This window comes from Thermobia domestica, chromosome 12, assembly GCF_964235325.1.
Source record: "Thermobia domestica chromosome 12, izTheDome1.hap1.1, whole genome shotgun sequence".
NCBI classification, from domain to species: Eukaryota; Metazoa; Arthropoda; class Insecta; order Zygentoma; family Lepismatidae; genus Thermobia; species Thermobia domestica.
The window spans coordinates 10650041-10669983 of record NC_137465.1 but is presented as its reverse complement, the minus strand read 5'-3'; the positions used below and the strand labels follow the sequence as shown (position 1 = coordinate 10669983).

General features: G+C 35.3%; 1 protein-coding gene across 1 annotated transcript in view; it reads left to right on the top strand.

The window, feature by feature from the left end:
- The window catches only part of LOC145666331 (uncharacterized), a 32551-nt gene extending 14231 nt beyond the window's left edge, over nucleotides 1-18320 (top strand). The window contains exon 2 of the mRNA XM_081733436.1: nucleotides 7239-18320. Within this exon, the coding sequence (XP_081589562.1) occupies nucleotides 7239-9108 (1870 nt within the window). The 3' untranslated portion in view covers nucleotides 9109-18320. The remainder of the gene's footprint in view (nucleotides 1-7238) is intronic.
- The last annotated feature ends 1623 nt before the right edge of the window (nucleotides 18321-19943 follow it).

Sequence of the window (19943 nt, the reverse complement as noted above, 5' to 3'; positions counted from 1 at the left end):
AAATTTTATATGAATGCGAAAAGAAAAAGAAATTATAAACGTTATAATGTCAATATATAAATGTAATGTTAATATGTTTTGCATCTAATATATCTTAAGCTTTTCATAATATACTTGTATTATTGTTGGCAGTAAAAGCGCATATCATTGAAAACATATTATGATATTCATTTATGTATCAAAATATTAGTCACGCACATGATAGTAATTATCCTAGTAACAGTGCCTTAAAAATAAACTGCAAGTGAAGGAAGACTTTACATATAAATGCCCCATGTATTCATTTTATATGTAATTAAGTGTCCCGAAATTTCGTTATATTTCTTCGTTGAAATAAGACACTTTCAAATGATGAAGTGATCGCCCAGGAAAAGTACTTACAAAATTTTCAGTGAACTGGTGAATTGGCTTTGAAATGGTGCTTTCAGTTGAAGAGAAATCACAGTATAGGGATCTTGAACCTCTACAATTTTTTAATAGTGCACGTACATTCCTTTCGACCGCCAATGTAACTGATCCAAATTTACGCCTAATTTCATTTTTCACTCAAACGCATATTTTGCGCTTGGTCCTCAATAGTGATGATATTCCAAATTCATATAGTTCGCCTTCTGTGTGCCGTTCTTCGATTATACTGCCACCCATTGGTACCAAAAGAAACATTGGTAGAAGAAAAGAAAGAAAAGGAAAACTGAAGAATGTGGAATGTTACGAAAGTTGTCTACGTATTAGTGCAAATTATTAGTTCATTTTACATTTTTAGAAAATCATGATAACGTGATATAAATGTATGACATTCATTGTGACCAATATACGGGACTAGATGTTAATTTCACTTGTTCTCAATATTATATTTTAGATCGTCTAACAGATGCTACCACCCAAAACTGGGTGGTAGACGATTAGGTTGAGTGCATTGAGCAGATTCCTTGAGTGGCAACAGGAGAGAGGTATTGCATGTTCCGACTCTGTAGGTAATACAGGACAAGGCTGTGTTGACCGTGGTGAGGAACCGAGCAGGTCCTGTGAGAGTTACTGAATGAAGAAACTGGTTTGTCCAAGATGCACGAAACCGTAGTATTTAGGAGATGTTGTTTTGGAAATGATTAGTCCATCTGTTTTCTGAGTTTCATAAAGAAAAAGTGTATAAAATATCTATAAGCTCTTTTGCGATCAGCGTCCCAACAATACGCGCTATCTCCTACCTTAGCATTCTGTTCAATTTGGAAGTGCTGCAAATTAACTATTTTCTCAACAGTTATCTCTATAGACTTAAAAAAGAAATGCATAACTAGTAATAGCTTTTTGAGATGGGTCCAGTGTACAAGGAACAGATTCTATCTTCGATTTTTGTACTGTATTGAAACCCGTTGTTACGGATGTACTACTTGCAGTTTGAGCACTTAATTCGTACAGTTTGGAAGTCTTAGTTTCACACTGTGAAACTTTTTTAATTTGGGTATTGTATAACACGTTTAATACACCCCATCAGGTTCATACTGTTAGTCATACATAAAAGAGTAGTAGCTATGTAACAGATATTTGGCTGAATTTATGTGAATGGTTAAAGAAAATATGCAGTCTTCAGACTTTGTCCTTTACTGCCATAAATTTATACCTTTATCCTGATTTGAAATATCCTAGTACACAGGGATGCTGTAATATTGTTCGTCTTTCAGCCAATGATGTATGTTTTAACCACGACAATTTTTGCCATTCCCACATTTACGTTGGTTATTTCACACATTCCGCTAAGACCGTAACAATTGTTCATAAACGCAAATATTTTAGAAATTATGTAACATTTTGAATTTGATGATTATTGTTGTCTTATTGTTAGCAAAATGTTTCTGAGAGATTTTTGAACCTCTTATTTTCTTATTTCCATTTGTATGCAATACTTTGCCCGCTTCTTCCGTGTGCGAGGGTTTTCTCGGGGTTCTCCCGTTTCCTCCCACTTTCTTCATTCCACCATTTCATTCATTACTAATCATCATCGTCTCCTTTAGCCTAACCGGCATAAGCATGGGACGTAAAACTCAAAGATTTCATTTCATTTTCATTTTTTCCCGCTTCTTTCCCTGTATCAACTAGCTGATAAAGGAAAGCTGAATATGTTAGCTCTCTGGTAAAGCCCAGGCTTACAACAAAAGCGTAAGTTTATGAGTTTTATATCCGTTTGTGTCAACGTTTTGGTATATAATGATATATTTCTTAGTGCATGAATAATGGGGCCATAAAGTTTCGTCCCGTTGATTTAACGTTAATTGATATGTGTGTCTCTAAAGTTATTAGTTTGTAAAATTCTAAAGGTCAATACAAGTAATATCACAATGTAGGAGAAATTTGTTTGGATGTATAATAATTATGTAATTATTATTTGTTGCTGTAATCAAAAGAATAAATTTTGTTGTTAGAATAGACCTATCACGCAGCTATAGTTTTACTTGCAATCGATCAGGAATGAGAAAATATCAGTTGACCAGATTTAAAAATGTCGTCTAAATGTAAATAGTTCTCAAGAAAGAACAAATTGAGAAAAGGATGATTTTCTCGTCTATCTCACCTTCAATTAAACTTGATTGTCACAAGTCCAGGGTATAAACAAACAAAGAAACTTGTTTTTCTAATCTATTATGATCTACTATTCCTCATAAATATGATCTAGGTGTTTTTTTTTTTTTTAAAAAAAGTAGCTTTCGAAAAATTAACCTGCACAATTGTGCATGTTCGGCCTATATTATATATATTACTGATTCTATCTATCTGCACAATTGTGTAGGTGAGGGCTGAAAGGGCTAAAGAATGTTACTAATCCGTAGGAAAAAGACTGCTAAATTTTTAATAACTTACTTACCGAGAGATGAAGGAAAAGAAAGTTTACATCGTTACATGTATAGTTAACATTTACAATAGCAAGACATATATTTTTAGAGAATGAAACCGATATTTCTACGATAGGCGGGTCACGTCGCTTGCGATAGTAATACGCATGGGAGCTGTAAAATTCTTCTGAAACGTTGTTATGTCGAAAATGATAAGATAATATTTTAGAGTAAAATACTCTAAGAATAGGTGATGATGTCCAGTTAAGAATTTAAATTTATGAGGTGTGGGACTTCGGGTTTGATTAATACTGGGTGAATGAGTTTCGTATATTCCCGAAGGTATACTAAAGTTTAAAGTGAAGTATATATTTTATTTTCTTCAGCTTTTAAATTTGCTGCTAAAATGGCACAGTGAAAATTATTATGAAAATTTCAAATGAACGTCACGTTTGTTCCAAATAATTAACTCATTCATCCGTCATTCCTAATTTCGCGAACGTGTGCACAGTATGTTGTACCGGCTTGTAACCAGCGAAACAAACACCTGATCACACCTGACCTCTACAACAGAATGTATAGAAAACCAAAGTTTAACTTCAATTTTGAAATTTCGCAGATCGTTCAGTAAATAAAACCCTGGGCAAACTTATGCTTATTGTCCTTGGTTCAAAATTTGTGCAATTCTTACTTCAATGAGGTGTGGACCGGTTTCAACACGCATTTCTGCATATAAAATTGCACTTTGACAAAAACAATGTAAATAAATTTATACTTTCTTCGGAATGTGTTTTTGAAGTCGGGAAAAGTTTTTTTTTAAAAAACTTTATTTTAATTGTGAATTATCTTTTTGTAGTTTTTACGTTGTAAGGGTTTATGAATGTCCAGTGCTCTTAGGCATATCGTCTTACGTAAGTATTCTGTCAAATTTGTGTTTAAAAAGTCATATTATGTATAATGCCCTCAAGCTACGTAGACATACTAAGTGAAGAGTGTCCATAAGTTTTGTCCCGTCAGTATTGTATTGTAGTAACGCTTAAATGAAACAGGTAATATAATAATGAATTATTGAGGAAGAAATAGCGATTGTATAATGCTACATATCAGTAAGGAAGCATGTTTGGAAAGGGTAAAGGCGTTATTTGAAAGAGAAATGATGAAATTACTTTATTTCCCAGTAAATAATTCTCACGTCGTACACTACGAGCTTTTTTACTGTTTTTGACGTTGCACGGTTAAAACATCTAAAGAAATCTATAAGTGGATTTGAAGTTATATTGGTTTACAGCTTATTTCACATCATTCGCTTGAAACGTAGTTTTCTTAAAATATGCTAGCATAATTGTGATCACTTAACTGCATCAGGCAATGCGTGATGGAGATCTATATATTATATATTAACTTTATACCATGGTAAATTTATATATTAAGAAATTTACGGAAATTGCCCGTTTTGATCTCGTAGGGCGTAGGTCATCTGCTCGCTGGTATTGAGTAAACATTTTATAGGACTAATTTCACCTTCCTAACATAATCCACTCGTCATATACTCTCATTTTCCTGTAAAATTTATCTCTCTTTTTACTCTTAGGATCTTCATTCTAATGACAGTAACGTAAAAAAGAAAGAAAGAAGTTTTCTGGCTGAGATACAGGTGCTCACTTCACTGTAAAAAAATAACCTCACTCAGTTCACCCATTTCCTTAGCTAATACCAGATTAGATAGATGTCAAGTTTGTGTACTCAGATATAATATGCAGATTGTTCGTATTTTCCCTCTTGAATGTTGTACAGTGAAACCTGTCTATGTTGGCCACCATCGGTTCAATCGAAAAGTGGCCAACTGAGACAGGTGGCCAACTTACAGAAAATAAGTGTGATTTGTGTATTTTTAGAATAGGATTTCTAGTATTACTTGATTGTAAAATTTTAATAAGCAGTGGCACGACAGCTACTTATAAATAATGTATATAGAGTAATCATAAAAATATACAGTACTAGAAAATATTACTATAGTATGCAAGAGCGCCGATTTCTCTGTAAATTTGTGGGGGGGGGGGCATTCAGATGCAGAAGGTATATATATGAAAATTTTAAGACAAATTGCACTCAAATTATACCAAATATTGTATACTCATAAATAAACTAGTGAATACATGAGCTTTTGGGGGCCCGGCCCCCTCGGTCCCCCCAGGATCGGCGCTCTTGATAGTATGTTTAATATATATGCATACATTTCTCTTCCTGAAAACTAGTCTGGTACATTGGATTATTCCGATTGAAAACACAATAACACAAACAACCATGAAATAGAAGTGTATGTACGCAGTTTATTGAAATTGATATAGCACACTGAGTTATTCAGATTGAAAACAAGAAAAGCTAAGTTATAAATTGAGAAATTCATATGCAATTTATATGACTTCTTTTCAGTTGTTACTGAATGGTGGTTCATCCTAGACATATTTGCTTTATTCTTTTTGGCTGATATGCACATTCTAATATTGTAGTTAACTATTTCTTGTTAATGAGCTAGAAGTGTTTCCCTCGGAGCAAAAGATGTTTTGAGAAAATCTTGAGGGAATTCATATCTGAAAACCTCCGCTACCTATTGACATGCAGTCAGGTGCCAATAAATGACAATTGAGCTTTAACCTTGAAAATTTTCCGGAATTACTAAAGCTTCCCACTGATGAAAGGAGCCGATATAGCTAATGGTTTTACCAAAACAGACAAGGTAACCAAATACATACAATTATTTCCTGAATTCCTGTACGTGCTTTTTCTTATTGGCATCTTCCTTCACCACCCTTTTATGAGGTTAGTGTTCTGGCTATTGACCTCCAAGAACAAATCGTGCGAATCTATGCTTCTTTATGTCCAGTCACAAATACAGAACTTCTGCCTCTCATATGGGAATTCGAAAGAGTTAAAAAAATAACAAAACCGTATTTTTCCTGGCCAACATACGCAGGTAAATTTATAATTATCATTATAGGGAAAACATTGCTTCAGTGTGGCCAACTTCCAAGATAGACAGGTGGCCAACTTATAGAGTAATAAATAACGAATGTCTTATGGGAAAATTCAGGTTCAAGGCGAACTAGGCCAAGATAAGCAGGTGGCCAACTTAGAGAGGTGGCCAAGTTGACAGGTTTCACTGTATTTCCCAAAACATTGATGCACGCAACAGCTTTTTAAATGTAAAACGCTAGTGAGCAACTGTCCTCTCTCTAACGAGAAATACTCGTCAGATTATAATTTTTGACATACAAATTTAATCCTTTTTCCGCCCTTATGATTCCCATTTCAATGAATTTAACATGTTAACATGCCACTTAATTGTATACACTTAACATATTAAAAAAGAAATAGTTCAAACAGTTCAGCTTCCTGTCTCTCATAATGTGATGGAAAACATATTTCTTCAATTTTTCGGTATTCAGATTTTAGCATTTATCTTCACATGCCCCTTCTTACTTTTAACGTATGGAAACAATAATGACTAAAGTAGTTCACATTTCTAATAATACTCGAGGAACATAATTTAGAAAAAATCCTGTAACAGATAGTTTACAAACCCAGTTAAGAATTTTGATTTCTCCTAATTACATTACACCAAGTTATAAAAAAATTTTAATTCTATGTTTTAAGCACAAACCTACAGGCATTAGTAATAATCTAAGGGTGACGGAGGTGCAAATTTTTGCCCACAATCCGTTAACGTGAAATTCAGGATTCATGATATGTATTTCAAAAAAATACATAAAAATTACAAGAAATTGGAAACTCTCTGGTTCTCAAATGTATTCATTTCATAATTAGGCTTAAATATATATCACATGTAACCACGTAGCTATATATTAATAGACGCAAAGATTGTAGTACCTGTTAAAATTTACTTTGTCACAGCTAGAGATTTTATACTGATTGATATGACGATTCCCTTTTTTTCTTTTTTTTCTTTTTTTTTATACTTTTCCTGTTTCTTTGTCGTCATAGTAAAAGTTTTTTGTAGCTGTAATTGGTACAAGTTCTCGCGATTGTTAATATTCTGACACAAAAATTGATGACATATAAATATTTTTAGTAAAGCGGATCTATAGTTTTACTTATAATAATAAAATATTTATTCAACATAGAACAAAATAAATATGTTTGTAGTTACTTGATTTAACTGTGATATCGTATATACAAATAATTGTACAAATTGACATATTAAAAGCAAACTACGTGCACTTATTGTTAGAATAGAGACATATGAAATCACCTAGAGAGTTGTCGGTTACATACTCCTACAAAATTTCATATTAATAGAACAGAAATATGAATTTCAAAGAATGATTTTATTTCTTTATTGTTACTTATTAATTACCTTCATTTACACTTCCTTGTTTATTTAATTTCTTACAGGCGCCATAACGAATTTGCTCTTACCAGAGAAGCGAATACCTTTATTGCGTTAAGAGAAACCTTTTCTTATTCCGATGAGAAATCTCCAAAGCAGTTTGGCAATGGTTTTAATCGATCACCTTTGTCAAGACATATGATAACACATAAAAGTAAAAATCAACTCACATACCGAAAGAGTGTTAAACGCTATAGTCAAAGATCAACATTGTCAAGCGAAAAGTTAGTACATACAGGGGAGGAATCGCGCATCTGCGGAGAGTGTGGAATGTTATTTAGTGTAAGTTCAAGTTTTGTTACACACATGTTAACCCACACAAAAGAAAAATCTCATACATGCGTTGTTTGTGGTAAGGGATTTGGTCAACCTTCAACTTTGGCTACACATATGTCAGTCCATACAGGGGAAAAACCTCACGCATGCCAAGAGTGTGGTAAGGGATTTAGTCAACGTTCAAATTTGAATGCACACATGTTGATCCACACAGGAAAAAAACCTCACACATGCCAAGAGTGTGGAAAGGCATTTATTCAACGCTGTCATTTGGCTAGGCACAAGTTAATTCATACAGGAGATAAACCTCTTACATGCGAAGAGTGTGGAAAGGGATTTATTCAACGTACTCATTTGGCTAGACACATGTTAATCCATACAGGGGATAAACCTCTTACGTGCGAAGAGTGTGGCAAGGCATTTAGTCGACGTTCCAATTTGGCTACACATATGTTAATCCACACTGGGGACAAACCTTACACGTGCCAAGAGTGTGGAATGGGATTTAATCAACGTTCTCATTTAGCTAGACACATGTTAATCCATACAGGAGATAGGCCTCACATATGCAAAGATTGTGGGAAGGCATTTAGTCGACGTTCAACTATGGTTACACACATGTTAATCCACACAGGAGAAAAACCGCACACATGCGAACAGTGTGGCAAGGTATTTAATCAACGTTCAAATTTGGGTAAACACTTGTTAATTCACACAGGAGAAAAATCTCACACATGTGAACAGTGTGGAAAGGGATTTAGTCAACGTTACAATTTGGCTGCACACATGTTAATCCATACAAGAATAAAGCCTTATACGTGCCAAGAATGTGGAAGGGGGTTCACTCATCCTTGTTTCCTTCGAAAACACACGTTTATACATACATTTAAACAAAACCACATTTGCCGGGTGTGTGGAAAGGCATTTAATCATGACTCAAATTTAGCTAAACACATGTCAATCCACAGATGGGAAAGAACTCACACATGCCAACAGTGTGGAAAGAGATTTAATCAACATTCCCATTTAGCTGAACACATGTTGATCCACTCAGGGAAAAAACCTCATACATGCCAAGAGTGTAAAAAGGGATTTAGTCGGCGTTCAAATTTGGCTAGCCACAAGTTAATCCATACAGGAGATAAACCTCACACATGCCAAGAGTGTGGAAAGGGATTTAGTCAACGTTTTCATTTGGCTAGACACATGTTAATCCATACAGGAGATAAAACTCACACATGCGAAGAGTGTGGGAAGGGATTCATTGGGCGTTCAAGTTTGAATACACACATGGTAGTCCATACAGGAGATAAACCTCACACATGCGAAGAGTGTGGAAAAAGATTTAGTCAACGTTGTCATTTGGCTAGACACATGTTAATCCATACAGGACATAAACCTCTTACATGCGAAGAGTGTGGCAAAGGATTTAGTCGACGTTCACATTTGACTACACATATGTTAATCCACACAGGGGAAAAACCTCACACATGCCAGCATTGTGCAAAGAGATTTAATCAACGTTCTAATTTGGCTAGACACATGTTAATTCATATAGGAGATAAACCTCTCATGCGAAGAGAGTGCGAAGGGATTTAGTCAACCTCCAACTTTCGCTACACATATGTTAATCCATGTAAAATAAAAACATCATACGTACTAAGAATGTGGAAGTGGATTTAGTCACGGTCATGACATTGCAAAAAGCACGTTGATATATGCGCGTAAAACCCGCATCTGCAGATAGTGTGGAAAGAAATTAGTAAACATTCAAAATTAGCTGCGCACATGGAAGTCCACACAGGCGAGAAACCTCAAACATGCCATGAGTGTGGAAAGTTATTTACTAGACGTTCAGCCAGAAAATCGCACATATTAACCAAAAAATTCAACATCTTTTAAAGTGTGGAAAAGGGTTTAGTATAAGTTCAAACATGAACACACACACGTACTATTCCACGCAGAGGAAATTGCTCACATATTCTAAGAAAGTTATAAGTTGTTTTGTGTACCCTGAAACTACACTACACCTATGTTATTATACACTGCAGAAAATTCTCACACATGCCAACAGTATGGAAAGAGATTTAGTGTATTTTTAAGTGTAGCTACAAACATGTTAGTCCACACTGAGTAAAAAACCTCACGCATACGATGAGTCTAGAAAGGGATTTAGTCTCCTTTCATGTTTCTCTACACATATGTCATCCATACGAGAGAAAAGTAACACCCGTTACAAGAATGCGGAATAGGATTTAGTCAACGTTAACACTTTACAAAACACATGTTAACATTAGTGATGGGTAAATTCACGGGAAGATATTTTTTCGAAAGATTCCCAGAAATTGGAATTTTCGTGGAATTTATGTACACTTCTGCAAAATATATTTGCACGCCCGATGTTTTCTAACACTTAATATTGTATGTTTGGCAGCAACGCATTCTGAGCTAGATGAAGGGAAGGAACGATAAAAGAAACGATTTCTGAACAGGATTTGCTGTTTGAAATTCTCAATTTCTCCTTTGTTACTTCAAATAATGATACCTCTAATTTACACAGTACCTTAGTATTAGTGCAGCAAACATTTTTCTTTTTTAAAAAGAAAACACATACTTCTCGCAGAAAAACAAAGATTATTAAAACAAAGGGAGATGAGGAGTTGGTTCTCTATCAATGCAACTGAAGAAACGCTGTCTAGTTGTTCCGATAGCCATGCGTTTCAAGTAGTCTGTTTTTTTATTTGCTGGTGCAAAATGTGGAACCTGGTTCGCATCCCACTCGATGCCTTTATTTTTTTTAATTTTTCAGTTATTCTACCCGCAAAATTTTATAGTATATATATATATTACAGTGAAATAATGTAGCTTTCTATTCTATTCAAAAATAAGGTCTACAACCGTAAAACCATTTCTGTATATCTCAAATATGATTTCTCAGTGCAAATCACTTCTTGCGTCGATCCATAAGATTTTCGTAAACCTGTAAATAAATATGGAGTTCTAGTGTCCAGAATATCAGTATCAGATCTATTACCGCCTTCATCACTACCAGAACGCAGCTTTTGTTATTATTATTATTATACGCTTCTTTGACGTTGGAGACCCATGTTCGGTTCGCGACGGGAGCTAATGTGGTTTGGGGCTTATGTTAAGCTGTAGGATCACTACTCATAAAGCCTCGCTGCTCAAAGGGACACTAAAGTCAACATTAAATATATATTATAATACGCGCTCTTCGTGTGAGAAACCCGGGTTCGATTCCCGGCGGAGCTCATGCGGTTCGGGGCATACATTAAGCCCTAGATTTACTTCTTATATAGCCTCAGTGATGAAAAGGGCACTAAACTCAAAATCTATTATTATTATACGTATCTTTGTTGCGGGAGACCAGGGTATCATTCCCGGCGGAAGTTGATATCGTTCGGGGCCTAGGTTAGGTTGTAGCTTTGCTTCTCATATAGCCTCACTGCTGGAAATTGGGCTAAACTAAAAATCTATTATTGTTATTACTATTATTATTATTGTTATTATTATGTGGTTTAGAAATAATTTGCTAAAAATTAATGATAAGAAAACAAAACTTATGACATACACCAATAAAACACAATATTATGTCAGTAAATATGAGGTCAACGGTGTACTAATTGAGAAAGTAAGCATTATTAAGGACCTAGGTATTACATTTGACAGTCAGTTAAAGTTTTCTAATCATATAAATTGTATTGTAGAAGGTGCCAGAAGGATAATAGGTTTAATTTTTAACAGTGACCTGTATTTCAAACAGATAAAACATATGTATATCTATATAAATTACTTGTACGATCAAAATTAGAATTTGGTTCGGTAATTTGGAACAGCATTTCTAAAACTTTGACGAACAAGATTGAATCTGTGCAAAAATGTTTTATTCGACTGCTATGTTTTAAAATGAAAATGAGCTGTTACTCACATAGTTATGAATATTGGATTGATTATTGGGGCTTAGAAAGCCTTATGAATAGACGAAAAATTTCGACAGAGTATGCACGCAAAAAATACTAGATAATATTTATGTCAGTGAATAATGTTTAAAAAACATAGGTTATAATGTGCCAAATCATAGCATAAGAAATACCATGATTTTAGTTCCTCTGAATTGGAAATGTAAAATTTTAAAAAGATTGACATATTCTTTAAGCTCATTTTAAACCTATTGTATTAAACAATTTGAAAGTTTTATGTGAACTGACTGATAGTTTTTAATCAATGACGTTTAGAAACATTAAGCCAAATGTAATTTTATGACTGCTGTTCTTAGCTTCTTGTTGTTTTAAATGGATGGAAAACTTTATAAGTTTTACTGCGTTGATAAGGAAATATTTCTTCTTAACTGACTTTTATCTACATCGTATTTTATATTAGTACCCTTCTTTTTATTGTTTTCTTTCTTATTATTTATTCTTAGTAGTATTATGATTTCATCGCATACTCTGATACCAGGTGCTGTATTTTTGCCAAAAGCTGTTCGCGGCACTAAAATAAAGATTATTATTATTATAAGTAAGAAATAGAAAAAAAAACATTTTAGGGTACTAAATTTGATGAGATCTTTTATTTCTTCACAGTATGGACTTTATTGTTGTCTTGGAGTATCAGAACCATTTTAGATAGGTATTCACGACGATCTCACATTTTTTTCACTTAAAAGTCTTAATAGCTGTCAATAGTATCACCGCTTGCTTGAGGCAATTGCATCGCACAAGAATGCACTTAGTTACATAACACCTTGGCCATCACCTTACCGAACATTCTCAGTTATTATTTTACGAAAGGAGATGAGGTGTGTTCTCTATTTTCAAGTCGGTTTTGTTTCAGGTTCAAAATAGTGCTTGTAAGGTATACATTGAATAATGTTTTTTAAATACCTGGTTGTATCCTCTTTTTAAAGATAAATGATATGCTCAAAAATGAGATCTCTTTTACATTTTCGTATAGAAAAGCTGGTCTGAAGAGAAATAAAAGAGTTGAGGCCATAGGTGCACACTACTTAGTATATCTTAGATCATGCGCAGCGCGATGTTTCAACTTCGAGAGGGAAACATACACCTAGCAAAAACACTGAACTTGCTGCAAACTGTGTTCAGCATTCAGATTTTGCAACCTGCCTTGTCTATATTTTCCTCGTGCATTGCCACATTTAAATCTTCAAGACTTCATTAGAGTATGTTGTAACTTCTGATACAAAATATTTATGATTTCTATAGTACACCAAAAGTTTTGATTTTGCAATACTGTCATGGGTAACATCAATGTTTTCAGGGGTCAGTAATTTTGAAGGTGCAGTGCAGCGAAGTTAAATAAAAAAATTTCCTTAATCTTTTAGAAATGTGCAACTCAAATTCTCACAGTAGCATTAGAAGTTGCACGGTTCCTCGATAACTGACACATATCTAGTGGATTTTTGAGGTGATATACTTCTAGTAGAGGAACTTCATAAAAGCTCGGTAATGTGCACCACAGAGCCGGCTAGGTTGCGATGAGCTATCCGCTCTATTCGACTCGACTCAGATCAAGCATCCTCTCGATTCGGCTCGCTTGAGGTCTCTCACATCTCAGTAGATGTGATATATGAGCGGTATTTCTGAACTTAGCTCTATAGTGAACATGTCGCGAGCCGACGACCAATTTAAATCAATTACAGTCGGCACGTTTCATTCAGCGCATTTAAATCGACCGAGATTCGTCGCTAGAGGTTAGATCGGTTGTTGCTTTTATGGAAATGACTGTTGTCCTACTTAGTGAGTCTTCCTGTATCTGATCTCTCCTTAAAGACATTTTTGGTTCGGCTGTGAAGAGGAAAAGTCAGGTGTAAATTTCCTACTCGATAAATTTCTTGAATAGCTATCTTTAAGAACTAATGGATTTACGAAGTGTTCAGTAGCTTTTATCAATTCAGGTGAGTAGGGTCACGTTTTTTATTGGACATTTGAAAAACAAATACTAAAAAGAACGATGTTTTTTATTATTGAAAATAAAACTTTGCAGGTTTTCTTTACAACTCCATGTTTCGCATCCATACAGCACTGTAGGATTCTCATTAGAGAAAAGATATTCAAGTGACAATTAGCTCACATTATCTTTACTCTTTATGCACTTTTCTGTTATGTCGGAAATATCAGTAAAAGTGTTTCATGAATATCAATTTGGGCAACAACGACATGCAGATGTTCCCATGCTTCACAGCGTAAGCGTGAAGGTTCATGAATTTTCTAAAAGGTAGTCCAAACTTTTGAATATATACAGGGTAATTTTGAATAGGCCTAATATAGGCACATTAAAAGCAAAATGATGGAATATTAATATAATTTCACAGAAACGTGAAATAATTTATCTAAAGTTCAATATGTTGGTTAAGTTATTTTTAAAATGTATTGAGTTACTATTGTAGAGGATATCAGGCTTAGCGCCTATTTTGAATTCTCCCTGTATGTTGTCATTGTTCTTCAAACAAGAAATTGTAATTATTAAATAATAAAGAAGAGACTTCAATATGTTGTCACCTCATCCCAATACAAATTCACGCTTACCATTCTCTTCCTAGTTTCCGTAACTTCATCAAAACAAACTCAGCCACGCCGTTTCAGCAATTAAACTTCCCTATTGACCAAGATAATTGTGATGAGCTAGTCATCCACGTGCGGAGCACCAGGAAGAAGCGAAAGCTAAGAAGTAGAACAAAACCAGGGGACACGGAACCCTCGAGGTGAGAAGTGTGACAGGAGCCGCCAGAAACACACTTTGGACCCCTATTCAGAAGAGTCGTCGTAGCAGCAATTGAGAGACGGTTGGCACGCCTGGGCCCTCACCAACCATTGAATGACAGAGGTGTCATTCTGAAGAGGCCAGGACATCTGGAAGGTGTTGTCCTGAGAGGTTCTTCACTCTCGAACGTGAGGTCCGGGATCGATACCAGACGGAAACACTCAACGAATTGGAGGATAAGGCTTCACCCGATATTTGAAGAGGCTCATCATATCGAAATGGCTGAGGTAGAGTAAAACCCTTTCCTTTCCTAACCTTTGCGTCTCTGTGATTTCTTCTATTAGAAAACATGTATTTCATTTCATTCGTCCCCAATTAATTACTTCAGCGCTGTACTGCTCAGATTCCCACGTACTTTCTCTCTTGCCATGCGAAGTGCTATCCCCACATTCTTTCAGTTAAGAACTTATAATTGAGCAAATAACTGTGGTTGTAACCCCACAGTACAGTACAGCAAGACTATGTCATCAACTTTTTCTTATATACAATATATGATACAAGTTATACTAGGTGATAGTTGTTACTTATAGAACTCATAGTCGGTTCGGAACTAGCGAACTAGCTACAAGTTAAAACCTGTATTTTGTAGCTGTACCTGAATTACATACTTTTATATCTTGTAGCGAATTTTGTACTAAAGCTACAAATAAACCTTTTCGAGGGTACAAAAATACTTTGTAACTCCAACATCTCACAATTTTTAGTATACTTTATATGATGATAGGAATAAAATATGATTGTTTTCTGATTTCTCTCTCCAATTATTTTGCAACAATATTACAAGAGATTTTTCTGAAATAAATTCCGTACTGACGATCGGTAAATAATAGTAGTGACTCTTAAAATACACCTACATGCCATTCTAGCAGCGAAAGCATATACATTTTGGGGGGGAGGGATAATATATATGTAATATATATATACATACTTTAAAAAGAGCAGACAAAATAAACACTTTACTGTGAAATGCAAATTAACAGACAAAGCTTTTATGTAATATTTTAACCAAACTTTTAAGTTCAGTTACGCATGTAGATGACATGACATATATTTTAATGCATGATGCCAAATATACTGTATCTGTGGCAAGAGTTTAAGTGGCGAATACGTTTCTGAAAAAATTAGCTAATAGTTGTAGCGAGGTACAGTTTTTATCATGTAGTTGTAGTGCAGCTACTTTTGAAAAGTACCTTTCCGATCACTGCTCATACTAAAATGATGTTGGCAAATGGTGAATATTCTATATATTTGCTTTCTATGTGTGCCTATCGGGTCTACTCTAGGCGAGCTTGCTTTCCTCGATTTCAACATGCGATAGAAGGAAATTTGTCACCTTTCTCAGTTTGTTTTCTGTATGCTCAGAAAAATGTTAGTTAAGGATATAATTTGAAGTACTCGGGTAACAACCAAAGAATGGGCATGAAAATCGTGGCCCTACTCCCCTGAACCTATGAAAACTACTAAACAATGTTTAAATCAATCAATTCTTTACGATAGCTATGCAAAAGGTTATCGAGTTGGAAATAGTGGTGTCAACCGGCTCGGCTCGAGCCCTGAGCCACCGGCGGAGCTTGATCTCCGTCTCTGTACAACTGAGCCAACACCTCGAGTTAGGATGACTGGAATGAGCCATTGGCTCGGCTCAGGTGAGCTATTGGCTAGAACCGTGTAGATTGAGATGAGGTACCTGCTTGGTTCGGCTCGGCTAAGGTGAACCATCGGCTCGAGCCTGCTCGGCTGTGGTGAGCCATCAGCTCGCCTCCGCTCAGCTCAGGTAACGTATTGGCTCGAACCGGCTCAGTTGGAATCAACCATCGGCTCGAGCCGGCACGGTTTGATGAGCTGTTCGCTCGTCTCAGTTCAGTTAGGTGGTGGCAGAGCCTGAAGCCGAGTTGCTCTAGCAGTTGACAACACTATCACTTTGAACCAGAAAAGTACCGATTTCAATGCCGTAGAGAAAGCACCTCATCTCCACTAACAAAATACTCATGAGAGATTGTTCGGGGTAAGATGATGACCAACGCTCCATGACACTAAGGGCATTCTTGTGAGATAGAATGTAGCAAATGCGATACTATTGAGAGCTATTAAGACGTTTAGGTAAAAAATGTGAGATCGTCGTGAAAACCTATCTAAAATCGTTCTGATACACCAAGATAACATGCAGTCCATAGGTGTAACCAGAGATGTAAATTAGATTTTTTTGGGGGAAAGGCAAGGATTAAGACGTGTATAAGGGTCCCATAGAAAAACATGGGTACCTTGTTTTTCTAATTCTTGGGGCAACTTTTTCAATCTTTTTCTTACTCTTTATGGACCCCCGGAGAGTGTGGGCCCTCCCGCAGGGCAAGGTCTGCAGTTCCATTGGTTGCACACCTGAGCCCATTTCATACATGAAAAATTAATTAAAGAGACAGTATTGACAAATCTCAAAGCCATACTAATACATATTATTTCTAGAGTACCTAATAGTAGACATTTTTTATTGAAATGGGCCCCAGACTCATTTTTGTTTGATTAAACTTTTGTGTGCTGTTTTGTTTATATAATGTAGTGAATCTGTTTGATGCTTCATTTATAATTTCATCTTCGTATCGTATATGGAGTAAAAAAAATTGTCTTAACATCGGCCCCCATCGAACGGCGGGGAGCTTTTCTGGAAGGGGCAGTTGCCCGATTCCCCCCACAAGTTGGACCCTGGGTGTAACAACAAACTGGGAGGAAATAAAATGTATCACTAAATTTAGTACCCTAAATCGTTTTTTTCTACGGAAACCTACTGCTTAACGTAGGCCCCGAACCACATGAACTCCCGCCGGAAATCGAACCCGGGTCTCCCAGACCAACGACGCGTACAATAATATATTTGATTTTGAGTTTAACGCCCCTTTCAACAGCGAGGCTATATTAGAAGTGAACCTACAGCTTAACGTAAGCCCGGAACCACAAGAGCTCTCACCGGGAGTCGACACGGGGTCTCCCACGCTAAGGAAGCTTATAATAATAATAATATTAATAATAAAATAATAACAATAATAATAATAATAATAATAATAATAATAATAATAATAATAATAATAATAATATGAACTGCGTTCTGGTAGTGATGAAGAAGGTATTAGGCCTGATAGTGATTTTCTGGACACTAGAACTCCGAATTTATTTTGAGGTTTACGAAAATCTTACCGATCGATGCAAGAAGCAATTTGCACCAAGAAGGAATCACAATGAATTACATAGAAAAGGTTTTGCACCTGAGTACCTTGTTATTATTGGATAAATAAGAAAGTTGTCCATCACCTCTTTGTTATACATATACTATAAAAGTATACATCAAACATAAATGAAAAATTACAAAATGAAAAATAAGAGCATCGAGTGGGACTCGAACCAGGTTTAAAAGTACTAAATCCGCACAAAAAGCAAGGACTTAGCTTGCATGGCTATCGAAACAACAATGAAGTTCCATTCCTATTTCATAAATAGAGAACGAAATTCTTAACAACTCGCCCTCCCTTTTTTAACGAATATTGTGGTTGAAAGGCGTTTGTACTTTACTTACAACCAAGTTTTCTGCATTTACCAAATACTATGATGTTCTAAATATATCATTACATTAAGTTATAAAAAGAAAACTGAGTATTCCAAACAGCAAACTGTGTGCTGTGTTGGGAAGTGTCGCTATTTTTTTCTTTTCACATTCCCTACCATTACACCGGCTGCAATGTTGCCAAACCTACAATATTAAGGGACTTGGAAAAATTCCGGCATGCAATTATATTTTGGAGAAGTCACAAAGAAACTACCATTCTATTACTATATTATAATTTCAAAGTTAAATTCGTTTTCATATCACTGTATATTATTACTGCTGTCCATAGAGCAGTCTTTAAAATTTATATTCTGAACGATGATACGTTATTGTATTAATATTTTATTATATTTAGAGAGTATGCAAAAAGGGATATTTATTTACAATCCGCCTTATGCAGAGTCGTTAGGACATATGATTAGCATTATACTAAAAGCCTGACTACTACACAAAACATATGTTAGTCGATTTCTTTAGTATTTCACTAATCAAGCATCAGAACGACTCTGCATAAGGCCCAATATGTCCTATGAGAGTAAATATGTTTCAAAAATGGTGTAGTAAATCCACATACTTTTAAACCGCTAAACAGTTTGAATGTACAAGTGGATTTTCTAAACTTGACTCTACTGCTGATATTATAAACGTATTAAATTTTTAAAGGGTTTAAACAAATTAGGTTAGGTAAGAAGACGCATGTGCCACCATTTTGGCAACATTTGCGCATAAATATGTATGTTAACAATATTTCCAAAATACTGTCTAATCTTTATAATTTTGCATGTAACATTGCCTTTCTTCCTGCCCATTTCTCGAAATTTCATGCGTTAATTCATATGTAAGAGAAGTCCGAGTAACTCTTCAGAAATTCAAGTCTGAGAGAGGAGACAGACCGCCGTCAATTGCTTACGGTATTTCAGGGTGTATTGATGCTATTAATACTTCACCTCTATTTCTACAATAGTCTACAGTACTTTACAAAATAATTCCTTTTCATCATATGTAAACTAGTAATTTGCTACTTTTGTCTATTCTTTAGCTTTGGGGGGGCTGTTTTGCACCTATTTTTTTTTTTTTTTTGTGATATTCTATTCCGATGTGATTGTTTTATGGTTTCATACGTTAAATTACGTGAGGAACATTAAATTTAGACAGCACTGCCGAGCAAGCGTTAGAGAGTGAAGGTGGGGTAAGCCCCGCAGACACTCTGTTTTGTATCTTCGTTACTGACAGTTCACTTTCTTTTCCCACACAAATCACTTCCACTTACTTTTACGGTTTGTGCAAATCCCCTTCTGTCCTGCTACTATCAACTCATTTCTTACTTACTTACCTTACTTTTTAATGCAAATGGAAATTGAACATTAAAAATCGTGTTATTAGCTATATAATGTACAGTCAAAGAATTTTAATTTTTTTAACCTTCAAATTATTGAAAACCTAGAAGTAAATCCTAATATATTAAAATAAAGTAATTAGTCATATGGTTCTTATAATTTTGAAGATAAAGTAAACAAATGGAAATGAATTCCTTCGCGGAAATTTATAGGCCAAGGGAAAAGATCAGGAGTATTCCCATTTTTTTAAATTCCTTCCCACCGGGAATATTCCCACTGCCCATCACTAGTGAACACACAGAAATGAAAAGTCCCACACCTGCAGAGTGTAGAGAACTTTGACTACACACATGTTACTCCACAGAGAAAAAAAAAATCTCACAAATACCAAGACTGTAGAACGTCTTTTAGTGTACGTTCAAACTTGACTACATACATTTTAATCCACGGAGGAGAAAATGTCACTCATAGCGAAAGTGAGGGAGGGTTTTAGTCAACGTTCAAGTTTGGCTAGGTACATGTTAATCCACACAAGAGAAAAGTCTGACACCAGACAAGAATACGAAAAGAATTTTGTGAACGTTTACACTTTGCAAAACACATGCCGTGACACAGAGGAGAGAAATCTCAAATGTGCAAAGGTGGAAATTTATTTAGTGTACGTTCAAGTTTGGCTATACACATGTTATTTTACACGGGGGAAA